A 20,185-nucleotide genomic window follows, 5' to 3' on the forward strand; every position below is an offset into this window, starting at 1 on the left:
ATGGGACTCAACTGCTGTGGTCATAAGTCCCCTAGAACTTCGAACTACTTAAACCTAACTAACCTAAGGACATCACACACATCCATGCCCGAGGCAGGATTCGAACCTACCACCGTAGCAGTCGCACCGTTCCGGACTGCGCGCCTAGAACCGCGAAAACTTGGTCTTTGAGTCACTCATGTATCTGAGAGCCTATTCCATACAGGGTGCTCCATTGATCGTAACCAGGCCAAATATCTCACGAAATAAGCGTCAAACAAAAAAAACTACAAAGACAGAAACTTGTCTAGCTTGAAGGGGGAAACCAGATGGCGCTATGCGTTGCCATAGGTCAAACGGATATCAACTGCGTTTTGTTAAATTAGAAACCCCAATTTTTTACTACATTTTCGTGTAGTACCTAAATAAATATCAATGTTTTCGCTTTGTGATAGATGGCGCTGTAATATTCACGATCATATGGCTCACGATTTTAGACGAACAGTTCGTAACAGGTAGGTTTTTTTTTAAATTAAAATACAGAACGAGGGTACGTTTGAACATTTTATTTCGGTTGTTCCAATGTGATACAAGTACCTTTGTGAACTTATCATTTCTGACAACGCATGCTGTTACAGCGTGACTACCTGTGAATACCACATTAATGCAATTAATACTCGAAATGATGTCCGTCAACCTCAATGCATTTTGCAATACGTGTAACGGTATTCCTCTCAACAGCGAGTAGTTCGCATTCCGTAATGTTCGCACATACATTGACAATGCGCTGACACATGTTGTCAGACGTTGTCGGTGGATCACGATAGCAAATATCCTTCAGCTTTCCCCACAGAAAGAAATTCGGGGACGTCAGATCCGGTGAACGTGCGGGCCATGGTATAGTGCTTCGACGACCAATCCACCTGTCATGAAATATGCTATTCAATACCGCTTCAACCGGACGTGAGCTATGTGCCGGACATCCATCATGTTGGAAGTACATCGCCATTCTGTCATGCAGTGAAACATTTTGTAGTAACATCGGTAGAACATTACGTAGGAAATCAGCAGACATTGCACCATTTTGATTGCCATCGATAAAATGGGGGCCAATTATAGTTCCTCCCATAATGCCGCACCATAAATTAACGCGCCAAGGTCGCTGATGTCCCACTTGTCGCAGCCGTCGTGGATTTTCCATGGCCCAATAGTGCATATTACGCCGGCTTACGTTACCGCTGTTGGTGAATGACGCTTCGTCGCTAAATAGAAAATCTGTCATCGTCCCGTAATTTCTCTTGTGCCCAGTGGCAGAACTGAACACGACGTTCAAAGAAGTCGCCATGCAGTTCCTGGTGCATAGAAATATGGTAAGGGTGCAATGGATGTTGATGTAGCATTTTCAACACCGATGTTTTTGAGATTATCGATTCTTGCGCAGTTTGTCTGCTACTGATGTGAAGATTAGCCGCGACAGTAGCTAAATCACCAACTTGGGCATCATCATTTGTTGCAGCTCGTTGTTGACGTTTCACATGTGGCTGAACACTTCCTGTTTCCTTAAATAACGCAACTATCCGGCGAACGGTCAGGACACTTGGATGATGTCGTCCAGGATACTGAGCAGCATTAATAGCACGCGCCCCTTGGGCATTTTGGTCACAATAGTCATACATCAACAAGATATCGACCTTTTCCGCAATTGGTATACGGTCCATTTTAACACGGGTAATGTATCACGAAGCAAATACCGTCCGCACTGACGGAATGTTACGTGATACCACGCACTTATACGTTTGAGACTATTACAGCGCCATCTATGATAAAGCCTAAAAACTGGTCCAACTAAAACATTCAGATTTCTTTACGTACTACACGAATATGTAATAAAAATGGGGGTTCCCATTTTTAAAAATACGCAGTTGATATCCGTTTGACCTATGGCAGCGCCATCTAGCGGGCCAACGGTAGCGCCATCTGGTTTCCCCCTTCAAGCTAGACTAGTTTCGTTCTTTGTAGTTTTTTCGTTTGATGCTTATTTCGTGAGATATTTGGCCCTGTCAGTATCAATTGACCACCATGTATACTTGTACGTTCGTTAACGTCGGCAGTGGGGCATCATGTCAAATGCTTTTCGGGAAATATAGAAATATGGAATCTGCCTGTTGTCCTTCATCCATAGTTCACCGTATATCGTGTCAGAAAAGGGCAAACTTAACTTCGCATGCGCAATGTTTTCTGAAACAGTGCTGACTGATGTCCATAAGCTTCTCGGTCTCTAGGAAATTTATAATATTCGAACTGAGAATACGTTCAAGAATTTTGCAGCAAACCAATGTTAAGGGTATTAGTCTGTAAATTTGTGGGTCCGTTCTTTTACTCTTCTTATACCCAGGAGTAACCTGAGTTTTTTTCCAGTCCCTTGGGACGTTGCGCTGGACAAGAGACTCGCAGTAAATACAAACTTTACTTAGTAGAGTACATTTACTCTTTGTAAAACCGGATGGACATTGTCACCTGAAAGCACATAAAGAGGTATATTTTCTAACCTGTACAAAGCTATGTGTTGGCTAAAGAAAACAATACTTGAATTAGAGACACTAAGAAAAGTAGCAAAACACAATGGTTACAATCCCACCTTAGTCGACAAAGTTTATACCAGCAAATTACACTCCTGGAAATGGAAAAAAGAACACATTGACACCGGTGTGTCAGACCCACCATACTTGCTCCGGACACTGCGAGAGGGCTGTACAAGCAATGATCACACGCACGGCACAGCGGACACACCAGGAACCGCGGTGTTGGCCGTCGAATGGCGCTAGCTGCGCAGCATTTGTGCACCGCCGCCGTCAGTGTCAGCCAGTTTGCCGTGGCATACGGAGCTCCATCGCAGTCTTTAACACTGGTAGCATGACGCGACAGCGTGGACGTGAACCGTATGTGCAGTTGACGGACTTTGAGCGAGGGCGTATAGTGGGCATGCGGGAGGCCGGGTGGACGTACCGCCGAATTGCTCAACACATGGGGCGTGAGGTCTCCACAGTGCATCGATGTTGTCGCCAGTGGTCGGCGGAAGGTGCACATGCCCGTCGACCTGGGACCGGACCGCAGCAACGCACGGATGCACGCCAAGACCGTAGGATCCTACGCAGTGCCGTAGGGGACCGCACCGCCACTTCCCAGCAAATTAGGGACACTGTTGCCTCTGGGGTATCGGCGAGGACCATTCGCAATCGTCTCCATGAAGCTGGGCTACGGTCCCGCACACCGTTAGGCCGTCTTCCGCTCACGCCCCAACATCGTGCAGCCCGCCTCCAGTGGTGTCGCGACAGACGTGAATGGAGGGACGAATGGAGACGTGTCGTCTTCAGCGATGAGAATCGCTTCTGCCTTGGTGGCAATGATGGTCGTATGCGTGTTTGGCGCCGTGCAGGTGAGCGCCACAATCAGGACTGCATACGACCAAGGCACACAGGGCCAACACCCGGCATCATGGTGTGGGGAGCGATCTCCTACACTGGCCGTACACCTCTGGTGATTGTCGAGGGACACTGAATAGTGCACGGTACATCCAAACCGTCATCGAACCCATCGTTCTACCATTCCTAGACCGGCAAGGGAACTTGCTGTTCCAACAGGACAATGCACGTCTGCATGTATGCCGTGCCACCCAACGTGCTCTAGAAGGTGTAAGTCAACTACCCTGGCCAGCAAGATCTCCGGACCTGTCCCCCATTGAGCATGTTTGGGACTGGATGAAGCGTCGTCTCACGCGGTCTGCACGTCCAGCACGAACGCTGGTCCAACTGAGGCGCCAGGTGGAAATGGCATGGCAAGCCGTTCCACAGTACTACATCCAGCATCTCTACGATCGTCTCCATGGGAGAATAGCAGCCTGCATTGCTGCGAAAGGTGGATATACACTGTACTAGTGCCGACATTGTGCATGCTCTGTTGCCTGTGTCTATGTGCCTGTGGTTTTGTCAGTGTGATCATGTGATGTATCTGACCCCAGGAATGTGTCAATAAGGTTTCCCCTTCCTGGGACAATGAATTCACGGTGTTCTTATTTCAATTTCCAGGAGTGTATATAAATAAAATGAAAGACAGCATTGCCCTATGACAGATAAATTATACCAAAAATACACAATCTACACAATTCACTATTGTTCCACAGCCGCCCTTAGTGGCCTCGTGGTTTGAGGTGGCATGTCATGGATTGACCGGCCTCTCCCGCCGGAGGTTCGAGTCCTCCCTCTGGCATGGGTGTGTGTGTTGTTCTTAGCATTAGTTAATTTTAGTTAGTTTAAGTAGTGTGTAAATCTAGGGACCGATGACCTTAGCAGTTTGGTCCCTTAGGAATTCCCTCACATTTGAACATTATTCCATATTCGGGGAAATTATCAGATAAAATCTGGCTCAACAAACGAAACCTAAAAATAAGCTTAAGAGCACACAACAGCCGACAGTCGAAAATTAGTTGTAACGTAGACAGCCCTATAACTTTGACTGTTCACCTGTTTATAAGTTCAAGTCCTGTAACTATGAGCAAATTTACATAGGAAAAAACGAAGAAATTTTAAAACAAGTTTTAAAGACAAGCTGAATCTGGCTGGTATGAACATATCTTCACTTATTTCAACCTTAAAAGAATAAAACCACATGGTCAGTGATATGATACAATGTCTGTCAGTCATACATATTACCGAAACAGGCAGCTTACTAAATATTTTGAACAAAAGTTTCACGTGTATAATGAAACACACTGACATATTTTAAATGAAGAGGCAATTTTAAAAAACCAAACATTTGTCGAAAATTTCGCCAGTATACTTTAACACATTTCCTTATTCTGCTAACAGAGATAATACAGATTATAAGAAACGTTATCTGTTGCCCATAGTTTGCAATAAATAATAATCTTTGCGCATTCAGCAATTGTCACTGACAAGTACATATTCTCATAAAAATAACTTTATGATAATTTTAAACCATCATCTTTGGCATATGCTAAAAAGCAGTACACATGATGCACATCACATTACAGTAATATATAAAAATGCATGTTGTTGTTGTTGTTGTCTTCAGTCCTGAGACTGGTTTGATGCAGCTCTCCATGCTACTCTATCCTGTGCAAGCTGCTTCATCTCCCAGTACCTACTGCAACCTACATCCTTCTGAATCTGCTTAGTGTACTCATCTCTCGGTCTCCCTCTACGATTTTTACCCTCCACGCTGCCCTCCAATGCTAAATTTGTGATCCCTTGATGCCTCAAAACATGTCCTACCAACCGATCCCTTCTTCTAATCAAGTTGTGCCACAAACTTCTCTTCTCCCCAATCCTAATCAATACCTCCTCATTAGTTACGTGCTCTATCCACCTTATCTTCAGTATTCTTCTGTAGCACCACATTTCGAAAGCTTCTATTCTCTTCTTGTCCAAACTAGTTATCGTCCATGTTTCACTTCCATACATGGCTACACTCCAAACAAATACTTTCAGAAACAACTTCCTGATACATAAATCTATATTCGATGTTAACAAATTTCTCTTCTTCAGAAACGCTTTCCTTGCCATTGCCAGTCTACATTTTATATCCTCTCTACTTCGACCATCATCAGTTATTTTACTTCCTAAATAGCAAAACTCCTTTACTACTTTAAGTGTCTCATTTCCTAATCTAATTCCCTCAGCATCACCCGATTTAATTTGACTACATTCCATTATCCTCGTTTTGCTTTTGTTAATGTTCATCTTATATCCTCCTTTCAAGACACTGTCCATTCCGTTCAACTGCACTTCCAAGTCCTTTGCCGTCTCTGACAGAATTACAATGTCATCGGCGAACCTCAAAGTTTTTACTTCGTCTCCATGAATTTTAATACCTACTCCAAATTTTTCTTTTGTTTCCTTTACTGCTTGCTCAATATACAGATTGAATAACATCGGGGAGAGGCTACAACCCTGTCTCACTCCTTTCCCAACCACTGCTTCCCTTTCATGCCCCTCGACTCTTATGACTGCCATCTGGTTTCTGTACAAATTATAAATAGCCTTTCGCTCCCTGTATCTTGCCCCTGCCACCTTTAGAATTTGAAAAAGAGTATTCCAGTCAACATTGTCAAAAGCTTTCTCTAAGTCTACAAATGCTAGAAACGTAGGTTTGCCTTTTCTTAATCTTTCTTCTAAGATAAGTCGTAAGGTCAGTATTGCCTCACGTGTCCCAACATTTCGACGGAATCCAAACTGATCCTCCCCGAGGTCTGCATCTACCAGTTTTTCCATTCGTCTGTAAAGAATTCGCGTTAGTATTTTGCAGCCGTGGCTTATGCATACTCATAAAAAACTATAGACTAAAATACATATTATAGGAAATGTTTGTCTTCTGTAATACATATACCGCTGATAATGGATGGACACCTGAAACTAGTTTGATAAAATAAATTACTGTCAAAAAGCAGCTTACACCATGTACATAAACATTAATATAACATCCGCAATATATCTAGTCTCTGAAATCTATCCAGTTGCTGTGCAACAAAGGAAAGCCAAGCTATTGAACTATGGCCTTGTTCCCTTGATGTCTTATGACCTACTCCTGAGGAACATGCCTAGTTCAATGCTTCTACGTAATTCTTCAGTGTAAAGACGTCCAGCTATTTCATTAGCTCTGCTCTCCTTTATAACAGACATGGGAAACATTTGGTGACCCATGGGTCTGATTCATATATTTACTCAAGCCCACAAACCACTTCATGAAGTGACATCACAATACTGCTCTTAGTGCATGAAGTGAAAACTATAGAGACCGTGATGTCAGTGTTTATGGCATAAAACTTCTACATGAAAGGCAATCCTTTTCCGACACATGATGCCAGCAAATTATGCCTCAAACCACATGTTTCTGAGAGTACATTCATTTAATGTTCACACCATCTTCAAATGTTTTCATTTATTTATGCAATATGAACATCGTTTCTTTACTTACGACATTTTACAATATATGTCTTAACTGCTTCAGTTGCAAGATTCTGCAGCGCCTCGCTTTCTCACCCTCGAATTTCTTCTGTGGGCTGAAGTGAAAACAGCTGCAGGCCAGATCCTGGCCATGGGCCACTGTTTGCCCGCCTGTGCTTTATAATAAATGTTCTTGGATTCATCTTCCGAATATTGGATATTATAAATATCTATGTTGACCACTTTGGTAGGTATGATTTCTTCAGTGTAGTCTTATATTTTGAAATATACATTAAATCAAGTACATTAAATTTTTACTTGCATGGATTCAACCTCTTAATACGCTTGTAGACAGTACTCACAGGCGACCATGAATGCTAGATGATTTCATCTCTATTGTTCAATGTGCAGTTCTGCTATACCGTTCAATTATTTGTGGGAGAATATCAGTGAATTTGTATCATCCGTGAAGATTAAAATATATCCACATGTGTGTATTTAGCATTCTGTTCAAACGTCCACAATACAGTCTTTCATGTGGGAGAATGTCGAATAGTGGTGTATACTACAGTGCTCCAGTGCCACCACGAAATATCTATTATGAAACTCACCATCATTGTCAGTTGGAAGTTGTTTTGGGCTGTAGCTCGTCTCTATCTGCAGCAAATTATTCATCTTCTCTTGAATGAAATACAAATCTTGTTAAATGATATGACTGATATTTCTGTTTTATGCTTTACTGAGCACTGGCTAAATAAAGACATGATAGAATGAGCACACCTACCTCAGTTTAAATTAGCTGGCACATTTTGTAGGGAAGTACTCAGGCATGGTGCTAGCTGCATATATGTTTGAGAAGATATAGACTTCACTAACGTAACCATTTTTGGCAACTTATCTAAAGAAAGAGACATAGAACTCTCAATAGAAGAATTGCCAACTACAAATTCTGTAATCATCTGTGTATAAAGGTCACCAGATGGTTTTTATAATCATATGTTTTTATAATCATATGTTTTTATAATCATATAGAAGAACTGTTAGGGGTTGTCAACACCCTCAAAAAATATCATATGTGGAAATTTCAATGTTGATTTCGCCAAACCCTGTAAATTTAAAGAGGAAATCAAAGATTTACTGAAGTCCTTTAACCTAAAACCAACTACAGCTAACCCAACTCATATAACCACTACTTCTGCAACAACCATAGGTCAGGTGTTTGTAAATACAGATAAATATATCTGCAACACACAGACTGCAAACACTGGTTTTAGTGATCACAATACCCAAATACTAACAATTGCTATTCCAGGAAACACAAAAGCCCAGAAAACTAAAGCTATTGTCGGGAAGTTTAATAATGAAAACATAGATTACTTTTGTACTCTATTGAGAAGAGAAATCTGGACTGATGTTTACAGCTCAAACAACACAGATGGCAACTTTGATAAATTTATGGCCATGTACAAACTTTTTTTTGAAATAGCCTTTCATAAACAAACATCACTTATAAATTCTGTACACAAACTAAATAAATGGATCACAACATGAGTAAAAATATCACGCCAGAATAAAAGGAACTTATACGAATGTTCAAAGCAAACCACAAATCCTATATTATCAACTACTTTAAACAATATAAACAAATACTTAGACAAGTTTTAACAAGACCAAAGAAAATTGAAAATGACAAAGAAATAAAAAACTCCAGGAATAAGACTAAAGCAACATGGAGTATCATAAAAAGAGAAATAGATACTACATCATTAGCCTACAAAATTAAGAACTTCGTGAAAACAATAATAAAATAATCAACACCACATTAGTGGCTAATAAATTTAACAACTATTATTCTAACGTCGCACACCACCTGCTTACCAAACATTACAACTCACAACCAGACAGCAATACACTCCAGTCAGATACAAAAATTCTGACAAGAACCCTATTTATGTCTCCTACAACACCTGAGGAATTATCTGTCATTATAAAAAGGTTACCCAATATGTATTCAGCAGGCACTGATGAAATACCAGATATTATAATCAAAGCAAATGCAGCATCTATAGCAGAACCATTAACAAATATTTTCAATCCATCATTCATGAGTGGCATATCCCCAAAAAATCTGAAATGACAAATGTGACACCATTGTACAAGAAAGGGGACAAACATGAAGCCGCAAACTATAGACCTGTATCAGTATTGTCAGGCCTTGGCAAATTTCTTGAAAAACTTTTTCTTAGAAGCCTGACAACGTTTCTAAATAAAGAAAACGTAATAAGTGATGTGCAACTTGGATTCAGAACTGGCAGATCAACACAGTCAACTACTTATACCTTGGCATATTTCTTGGCCTTAGGAAAGCCTTAGATGTAACTGGTCATAATACTCTGTTGCAGAAGCTAGGTAATTATGGAACATGAGTCCTGCCAAACAAGTGGATACATTCCTCCCTTCATGACCGTCAACAGATCACTCAAATAAAATACAAAGACATAAAAACACAACAAATTTTTAATTTTTTTAGTAATGCACAAAACATTACATGTGGAGTTCCTCAAGTGTCAGTCCTTGGGCCAATTCTTTTCATTCTTTATGTTGATGATTTGCCAGAAAAAATAACTAAAGGGACAACATTACTTTTTGCAGATGACACAAATATCCCAATCAAAGCATCTGATGAGGAAAGCCTACAAAAACAGCTACAGGTATAATACAAAATTTAACATAATGATTCAGAACAAACAAGCTAATAATAAATAATGAAAAAATAATGACAGTCAATTTCCACAGTTCACAGAAGCTACATCCTGCAAGACCAATTTTTAAAATTGATGGAAAAACTGTCTCATCTTTGAGTGACACAAAATTTTTAGGTATACATATTCATCTACATCTACATCTACATCCATACTCCGCAAACCACCTGACGGTGTGTGGCGGAGGGTACCCTGAGAATCTCTATCGGTTCTCCCTTATATTCCAGTCTCGTATTGTTCGGGAAAGAAGGATTGTCATTATGCTTCTGTGTGGGCTCTAATCTCTCTGATTTTATCCTCATGGTCTCTTCGCGAGATATACATAGGAGGGGGCAATATACTGCTTGACTCTTCGCTGAAGGTATGTTCTTGAAACTTAAACAAAAGCCCGTACCGAGCTACTGAGCGTCTCTCCTGCAGAGTCTTCCACTGGAGTTTATCTGTAATCTCCATAGCGCTTTCGCGATTACTAAACGATCCTGTAACGAAGCGCGCTGCTCTCCGTTGGCTCTTCTCTATCTCTTCTATCAACCCTATCTGGTACGGATCCCACACTGCTGAGCAGTATTCAAGCAGTGGGCGAATAAGCGTACTGTATTCAGCAAAACCTAAAATGGGACGCACATCTTAATCATGTAAATAGAAAGTTAAACACACTTAGGTATGCAGCAAGAATCCTCTTACAAAATACATGCTGTGCGTCAGTGATCACAATGTACCATGGCAGTATTCAGTCACTGCTGATATATGGCTCTGTCTTTTGCGAGAACTCCGCAGGTACAAACAAAACATTTAGGCTACAGAAAAAGATTGTTATAATAATAAACCATGCTAAGTTCAGAGACTCCTGTAGACCAATACTTAAAAATCTCAATATACTGCCTCTTCCTTGATTATAAATGTATGAAATATTAAATTTCACAAAAGAAAGTATTTTAAAAGATGGAAATATCTTCAAGTATAAATGTGATTTCCACCCTCATGATTCTAGGCAGAAGCATTACTTGCATGTCAATACAGTAAGTACAAGCATTTGTATGACAGGAGTGTACCATATTGGCATAATTCTGTACAATCACATGCCATTCTATTTGAAACAGATGCCAAATTTACAAAAGTTTAAAGTGAAACTGAAAGAGTACTTGCTTGACCACTGCTTCTATTCTGTTTCCAAGTTTTTAGAGTACCAGAAAAGTATAGTGTAACTGCTCAAATATTCTTAACCAATCTATCATTTGATTTCAATATATTAATTTTGTCATCAGTATTCAAGATGTATTGAATAATTTTTAATTATTTATCTTTTCAAGATAACAATGTGTATGATGTTCTATATACTGTACCAACCTGACTTGTCCTACATCGTTTGTGCAAAATATGTACCTAAACACGATTTACAGGACCAATAAAGAAATACAAATACCAATAAATCACCTGTGCAACTGCATTCCCCATGTTTGTTATCTCAGGTAATTCTCCAGTACATTTGGAATGTGTATCAATGACCATTAAAATGTGTTTGAAATCTTTATTCTCCCATGAGTATTACCTCATATCTACAAGATCAGTCTTCCATAAGTCATCCAAGGCTCAAATTATGACACTCCCGCATGGTAACGTTTTGAGTGCTGCTTTGTCGAGTTCTGAATTTTTGTCTTCATTATTCAATAATGCATGTATGAGCTGTTTTAACTGCAGTGGCTGATGCTGTGAACAATCTTAATAATCCTACTATTTCATTGGGATCAACAAAATGTTCACATTGAAAAAATCAACTCTTTATTTTCTAACTGAATGTCAATAATGGTACTACCATGTCTACCCTCTAACACCTGTTTAATAATGCTCCTGTTTTCCATATTGTTTCGGATTTTGTTGCCTCACTGACTTTCTTGTATATATCAGTCGTACTTAGTGTTGTGGTTGGCAAGAGAGCCAACACTGTGTTACTAGAGGAGGCCGAAAGGCACACGTTTTAGCTCACGCAGGCTGGCGTGAGGTCTGGAACAGGGCAAGGAAATTAAACTTCAGAAAAACGGACGTAGCTGGTGGAATACTTAACTTTAATCCATTAATGATTAACGTCGGTCTTGACGGTACATGATTTACAATATCAATAGAAACTGATAATGGCGCCTAGCTAGGTCGTAGCGAATAACGTAGCTGAAGGCTATGCTAACTATCGTATCGGCAAATGAGAGCGTATTTTGTCAGTGAACCATCGCTAGCAAAGTAGGCTGTACAACTGGGGCGAGTGCTAGGAAGTCTCTCTAGACCTGCCGTGTGGCTGCGCTCGGTCTGCAACCATTGATAGTGGCGACACGTAGGTCCGACGTATACTACCAGACTGCGGACGATTTAAAGGCTACCACCTAGCAAGTGTGGTGTCTGGCGGTGACACCACACTTAGTATAGTTCAGTGTAAATTTCCACTTCTTTCGGTAAATGTCTGTCGTGTTTGAAGTTTTTAAGAAAATCAGATTCGGTAAATCTACGTTCTTTCAATTTCTCTATTCCCAGCTTCCTTTTCTTGTTTGGTCAAAGTTGTAGGTTGCATACCTACCACATATCTACAGTTTTTCGCTGCTGACTCTATATATTCTATCTGTCTTAGTACCACTGAGATAGTTAATGAAATCACCAACAGTATTTTCTTCTTCTTCTTCTTCTTCTTCTTCTTCTTTGTATATATTTCCGCTTGAGAGTTGTTCAAGAATTTTAGTAATCAGCTAAAAATTTTCTCTGAGAGTCTGGTCTGTTTACATGTGTTGTAACTTTATCAATCGTAATTTCTTTCGAATAGCTTTCTTGTTACAAATGCTTCGTGTTTCACTGACATGTTATTAGAAATTAACAGGCTTTGAGATAGTATGCAATCTCTATTTACTTATCATCTATCATTTTTTTAGTACCATAAACCCTTACAACTAACATACTGATTAACCTCAAAATGGCCAGAAACAGACAGGAAGTTGTTTGTGCCTCGTCAGAAATAGCTTGCTGAATGCCTTCATATGTATAATGCTAGAAAGAGCCTCATATCCATGTGAGATATCAGAAGAACCCGTGCAGAAGCATTATCAGATTCCAGAAATAGGTCACTGAGTGTCTTGACACGTGTAGTGCTAAAAACAGCCTCATTGCAACACAATTACTGCATGCATGTGACAGCAAGGTATGGGAGCCCCAGTTGGTATTTGTTGCGACACGGCAGCCACTGGCTGCTCACATCACTCGATATCACTCAGTCTCATGCCGGGATGGGTGGCAATGTTGAACAGGGGGTTCTGTGGCAGCAGCCCAACAGCTTTAGATAGAAAGTGACCACTGAAGTAGGCAGACTTGCCTAAGATAGCATGGTGAGATCTGCTACCAGTGTGGTACCTCTCGCTTCAGCACACTGCTCAGCCCAGGGAGCCACTGCAGCGATTTGCTCTGAGCATCTTAGAAGATGCAACACTTAGTGCATCAGCTGCATACAGCCCCAGATGTAGAAATAAAATGTCCCTGTTTCAGAATCACAACATTTAATGTTCTAGCTCCATCAGCAAACCTCCATTGTACCACACATTGTGGCGACAATTGTGGCAATTGTTCGAACATAGTGTTTAATGACACAAACATAAAAGGTTTATTTTGAATTTCTCAGCATTTTAAACTTAGCACAAATGGGCTACATTACATTTTCCGCCATTTTGAATGTAGCACAAGGCTACTATTTTGAATTTTTCACCATTTTAAATTTAGCACAAGTGAGCTGTTTATGACATCAGAGCGGAATGGGAAGAGTGGGGAGAAATTTCCAAATCCTGAAGATGTCATAGAGGAGGGGGAAGGGAAACTGGCAACAATGCAGATTCCACCAGAGACCCCTTTTATTCACTACTTGTAACTGCTATCAATTTCATAATGACTCACCCATGGATCAACATTACACTTGTGTGTTTACAGCATGACAAGCAATGGCATGTTCCAGCTTTCCAGAATCATGTAAGTGTCTTCTGTCATTTGATATGTGAACATTATAATTTGGTTGAAATGAGGACGATATACATGGAAATATCTATGTGAAAGCCTGTTGTTTTGGTTTTTATGTGAACTGCCAAATTTCAAAAGCTGCTATGCCTGGACTGTAGTTTTGTGAATAATCTCCTATGTACATATTACATATAGAGCTGCATAATGTACTATTATCACATGTTTAACTTATTTGTTTTTGTGTCATCAAGTGCTGTATGCTCGTTGACACTATGTTGCCAGATATCTCTGCTGTATTTCACCTCTGACAGTTGCCTTTCTTATGTTGGATTTGTTGTCAGCTAAGTAATAAACTTGCTGTCATCTGTCGCTGTGTACCCATGTGAGATAGCTTCTGTGATACATTTTCTTGCCTTGTTCTTGTGTGAGACAACACATTCTGTATGGAATTGTGAGTAGTTTATGGTAATTAGTCTGAGTGTTTATACTGAGGCCCAAAAAGAAAATGGCACAGTCCTGAGCTTAGATTTTATGAACGGAAAGTCTATATCGGTTATCAGTGCATTGCACTGAGGCAAAAAAGACTAAAATACTAAATTTACAAGAAAACTGGTGTGATTCATCAGAATTTCAATGTGATCACTATTTTTGACAGAAATCAGTAGAAATATATACAGCACTCAGAAAACTCAAAAACAAACACCTAAAAATTATAAGAACACTAGAATGTGGAAATATAGGTCATTGCCAAATGTAGATCCAGTGTTACTTAGCAAAAATATATTGCTTTACTGTTGTGATGAAATAAACAATCAGTTATTCAATAGTGCAAGGTTATTAGCTTATTAGTATATTCTAAATACATTCTAGTCCAGAATTACTACTAAAGACAAACAGAAATTACAATCATTTCTTAATGACATACTGTCATTGCTCCAAACAGATTTTTCAAACAGATGCGGCCATCTACTGGAAACATGCTGAAACGGAAAAAAGTAAAATACAAAAAGTACATAGTGTAAGGATTATACCACATCCAGATGCAACTGGTTTAGTTTATTCTATGAGCTACAAAAAAAAATAAAAGGTGGATGTACCATAAATGCTATGTAAAGAGATTATTCAAGACAGTAGAGAGAACTGCTGAATCTCTTTGTATTAGTGAATTATTATGAAACTAATTTCAAGAAAATATCAGAAAACTTCAATGTTTGTATCACCAAAAAAGAAAAAAATAGTTCTAGCATGCACCAGAAATTTATTTTGGCCTTGTCTGGACAGGAGTTCATAAAAAGGAAAATTTATTACTTTTTTACTGTGGAAAACAGTTTCCAGCTTTAGCAAGTGTGATGGAAAGATTTTGCTGTGGAACAGGGTGGTGCAGTGACATTCTGAGATGAATGCCAGACACAACAAACCATGGTTCAGAAGCATTCTCTAAAAGTATCCCAACAGACTGGAAATTGTGATAGATCAAACTCACTATCGCACAATCATACATCCAGTATCATGAAACCTGTCAATGAAATGGAGGAAGGATTGTGTTATTTTAGAATGTGCAAAGAATAGCACTGTCTTATGAGGAATTTACTAAAGTAGCCCTACTGAAACTCCCACAACTGCACTTTAGATTATAAAACTCGCTTTTGGAGATTATATTGTACACATTGAACAAATAAATTACATGTCTGTGGTTACGTGGGTGAATTCTACGTCACTGAACTTATTTCGGTCCTTATCAAGGACATGACATTGAGAGACGACAAGATTTTCAAGAGAAATAGTGCCCCGTAGTACTGACACTCCACTCAGCTAAGCATTCTCCAAACTGTCTGGACGAATTAAGTGACTCATGTGTACTAACTCAAAGATAGGTATGCACAAAGAGCTCATTGCCCATACATGACAATAAAAGACATGCACAAAGAGCACACTGTCGACACATGTCAATGAACCATTGTTGCTTCAAACAAACGACTGCAATAGCATCCAGACTTCAGGCAAAAGTAAAAGCGATTAAGGTGCATTTTTTAAAAAATTCATCATGTCATCAAAATTTATTATTGCTAATTGTTGCACATTATAATTCTATCGACCTGCATCTGCACCTTTACAAATACACTGTTGCACATGAGCTAAAGCGTCCAGACGAACTTTCGCCTGTTGAGTTCTGTCGATTGTTTCTAGCTGAAGAGGAATCAGGCCTTTGGGTAACCACTTTTTCATTTAACCACACGAAGACTGCTTCAGACTGTCAGAGTACGTGAACTCACAGAACATGCGCCATTATGCATCAGAACATTCTCAGCAGTACTTCGAAGAGTCGTTGCATAGCTGCAAGATATGCATTTTGTGTGCAATGTCTGGTGTCCACATTATAACATGTTTCATTCATCATACTGTAAACCTATATGTCTAGACACTATTTAATAAATATAATGTGGACCAATTCACTGAAGATAAACTACTGTACAGCTATTTTCAGCAAAACGGAGCAACAGAACACTCCACCTTGACAACCTTGCCATGAATGTATCAGGTGTCTGGTGAGGAGAGCACAGACAGCAGGGGTAATGTCATCTCCCAGCCAACTCGATCGTCTGACCTCTCTCCCTGCTATTTTTCCCTGTGGGGGGAACTAAAGCTTCATGTGTACTCAAACAACCCTCACACAGTGGAAAAGCTACAGCAAAACAGTGAAATCGCTATTGCTGCTGTCCCTCAGGCAGAGCAGACACATGTCTCACAGTTAGGTAAAGCAAGCACATCGCAGCATCGACGTCAACAGTGTCCATTTTCAGCATTTTCTGTGATGTTCATTATCAAGGGTCACATCCACATCAGTCTTATCATAAATATTTTGCCAGTTTTATTTTGATGGTTCAAATAGCTCTGAGCACTATGGGACTTAACGTCTATGGTCATCAGTCCCCTAGAACTTAGAACGACTTAAACCTAACTAACCTAAGGACAACACACAACACCCAGTCATCACGAGGCAGAGAAAATCCCTGACCCCGCCGGGCATCGAACCCGGGAACCCGGGTGCGGGAAGAGAGAACGCTACCGCACGATCACGAGCTGCGGACTTTTATTTTGACCATCCTGTAAATTATCGACTATTTGTATTCAATTTACCGTTTTACTGCTTCTTGAAATGTAGATTTTTGGGATCTACACACGACTGTTACGTATGTTTGAAAACGTATGCTTTCTCGTAAATATTTCCGCCTATGTCGGCTCCTTTTCAACCAAAAATAAAGTTCACATATGAAATAAAAGTAGACATTTCAACGATTTTGGCAAGGTGCTACACACCGATGATCATTATGCAATGTAGCAAAAAGAGGAGCTCGAAGCTAAGTATCAAATAATGTGAAATAGATAATACATTCAGTATAAATTGAAGGTTCTGATATTAGAGTAATGAACTATAAGAAAAGCATACTATAATCAAGTCCACATATGTTTTCAAATCTATCATTTGTTGTTACAGTACACTAGTGCTAAACTAATGAAGAATAAATACCTTTATCTAGAAAAATTATTTCTTTCATTTATACTTTGACTTTTCTGTGGATCAATAGTACAAAGCATGAACACAGTTTTCAGACTACAGAAAAGACCCATAAGAGTAATAACTAGAAGCAGTAGTGGGGGTCATTATAAAGAACTGTTTAAAAAGCTGGCTACCCGTACTGCAGCAGGTGAGTACATGTATCAGCCTGTTGTGCATACAGGGAAAACATTTCTAAGTATTTACTAATGGTTTTACCATTTCACACTGTAACTTAGCAAAGTACTTGGCAGTGAATGTGGCTACAACATCAGTGATACAAAAAGTCAGAGCCTAATGGCCGAAGAAAACTACACTATGTACCATATGTTGTTTATTAGTTTTATGTCGTAAACTACTGCAAAGTGAAACAACGTTTCGAAACATCGAACATTATTTATTAGGGAAGTTCTATACATACAAACACAACAAGCAATATATATATGGGAATAAATAGAGCCTGTTTAGCTTATCCATTTGGTTTTTCTCCTTGCACACCTGATACTAATATGTCATGTGTAACTTTATTTTTTCTCCATCATTAGAGATGTCCTTTTCAGTTGAAATGTTCTTCAGTGACAACTGCATCATCAATTTATGTTCTTATTTATATACAACTTGGGCGTCAGCTCTGTTCTGTTATTGTAAAAGCCAAATAATTTTTCGCTTTCATGAGTGAGCGTGGCGAAAATAGGTTAACTTCCTCTCTTGGCAGACGAAGACACTGGCAAAACTTCCTTCCCGAGAAATCTTGTTGTTATGATGACTGTCCGTTGATGGCCTGTGTGAATGCCGCCATCTGAAATGAAATTTTGGAATGTTTTGACGTGTCGTGACGTGGCATGAAGGCCATTGTGAGTTAGCCTTAACACATGCTATACAATTAAAGATTACTTAGAAGTCTCAGAGTTGTGGATAACCATGAAAGCGAACAACTGCATCTTCCATTCACATTACAATACATTATCACAATGTAATACTTTTAAAGAAAATTACGTGCCAGTACATACAGTGCATAATAGTAATGTCTTGTCATTCTCCTAAACTTACCAACTCATTCATTATGGGGAGCTGCTGACACAGTTTTTTTAAGACGAACTGAAGGCGAGAACATTGGTCATATTGTGTGTTTATGGGCCTGAAGTAAGTTTTCCTAACAGACTAAAGGGAGGGCAAGGGGCAGAGCAACTCGTGGTCCAGGAGTCAGCAGCGTCCATAGTGCGTGGAGTGATAAACTATGTTTTATACATTTTCTGGTGCAAACGGGGACCGGCTCTACCGACCGAATGTGACAGTGTAGTTGTTGCGACAATGATCTCATATCATGGAGGAAGTAGTTTGCTCTGTCTTGCCATCCTGGTTCACGTTTTCCGTGGCTTTCCTAAATTACTTCAAGCAAGTGTCAGAATGGTTCGTACAGCAAGGTCACAGCCGAGCACCTGTCTTACATTCGTAAAAATTGACTTCTATATTTTGTACATGTGTATTTCGAGATATTTGTTATCATTGTATTAAGACGGGAAATCCTATGTCATTGTGAAATGCTCCTTAATAAATAAAATACATTCTTTGTGACAACAGAACTTAATTGTTAAAAGTTTATTAATATCTCACCCAAAGAAATGATTTGTATTATTTCCAGTAATAGTGAAATAAACATGTACTGTGTTTTTATTGTTGACAAGTAAATTAATATTTGCGTCTGCTGGCATTCGCGTAAAGTGTACGTCGATTGTACCTTCATATCGCTGTTGCGTGAGACGTCTACTACTCGAGGTTTTAGGAACGAAGTTTGCTGTGGTTATGTGAGATTAATATTTCACGTTCGTGTTAGATTAATGGAAAAGATATCTGTCCCTAAATATGGAAATTGATAGACGTAATTTTCGTGACTTAAGCAAACTGAGAGTTCTGCAGCTCGAACATTTCCACAGTCGTAAATAACCAGTCTTGTGTTACTATTTACTATACGAGTGTGTGTGTATGACGTATGAAATTCAAGAATAAGTTGATATGATATGCCATGCCGCCCAGATTTCTTAATGTTTATTACAAAGGTAGACTTTAGTAGATCACGGCCTTATCGTAACACGGAGTAAACAATACAGTCCGTGAACATCCTTGGGTTTAAAACATCTTAAAACAGTGCAGCGTTACAGAGATAACGGGGATTTCGTTACTTATTGACCACATAAAACAGATATTTGCATTTAATGATTGTGATTCTCTCTTAGCAATATGACTGATGTAGATATGTGGATTGAAATCGCCAAGGAGTGCAAATATCTTCCCGAGAATGATCTGAAGGTAGCAGTTCTTGTTAAACAGATTCTGATGAAGCTATGCAAGTAGCAGTTACTGTAAAATTAATTTCATGTTTTCTGCAGAAACTATGTGATATGGTCTGCGATATTCTGTTAGAAGAGTCAAATATTCAACCAGTATCAACGCCAGTTACGGTATGCGGGGATATACATGGGCAGGTAAGTTCTAATGACAGTACAAATTCGAATGGTACAATCTGTGTCGTATAGCTTTCTGCACATAATAGTTTGACTTGTTTTGCGCCTGTATTGAAATTTAAGTTACGTAGTGGACACCAGCTTACATTTTTCATAGTTGATGTTCGATATACTTAAATAATGCGTATGAAAATACTCATCCAAGACTTGTACATTAGGTTTTTTCTGAATTTCTCTTGCAGTTTTAGTTATGGTGATGAAAAATGGGTTAAATATAGGAAAGTGTGAGTGTATGTGGCACTAACGTAAATATTAGGCCACGCCAGAGGCCTCACGACAAATTATTTGACGTACCCACGTTTGTTGGTTTCGCCAACTCTGTACCAAATTATCATCTTCCAGTCTGAGCTAGGCAGTTACGCTACAGATTATTTTGTCACCACTACTTAGATTTCAGGGAGGGGTTCAGAGTCCAATAGCACACTT

At 39.4% G+C, this 20,185-nt stretch overlaps 1 protein-coding gene across 1 annotated transcript in view; it reads left to right on the forward strand.

Moving 5' to 3' along the window:
* The first annotated feature begins 18,905 nt into the window (after nucleotides 1-18,905).
* The window catches only part of LOC126299511 (serine/threonine-protein phosphatase 6 catalytic subunit), a 77,177-nt gene continuing 75,897 nt past the window's right edge, over nucleotides 18,906-20,185 (forward strand). Inside the window, exons 1-2 of the mRNA XM_049991473.1 lie at nucleotides 18,906-19,544; nucleotides 19,625-19,720. Coding sequence (XP_049847430.1) covers nucleotides 19,476-19,544; nucleotides 19,625-19,720 — 165 coding nt within the window. The 5' untranslated portion in view covers nucleotides 18,906-19,475. The remainder of the gene's footprint in view (nucleotides 19,545-19,624; nucleotides 19,721-20,185) is intronic.

The sequence above is a fragment of the Schistocerca gregaria genome, chromosome X, assembly GCF_023897955.1.
Source record: "Schistocerca gregaria isolate iqSchGreg1 chromosome X, iqSchGreg1.2, whole genome shotgun sequence".
In the NCBI taxonomy this organism is placed as follows: Eukaryota; Metazoa; Arthropoda; class Insecta; order Orthoptera; family Acrididae; genus Schistocerca; species Schistocerca gregaria.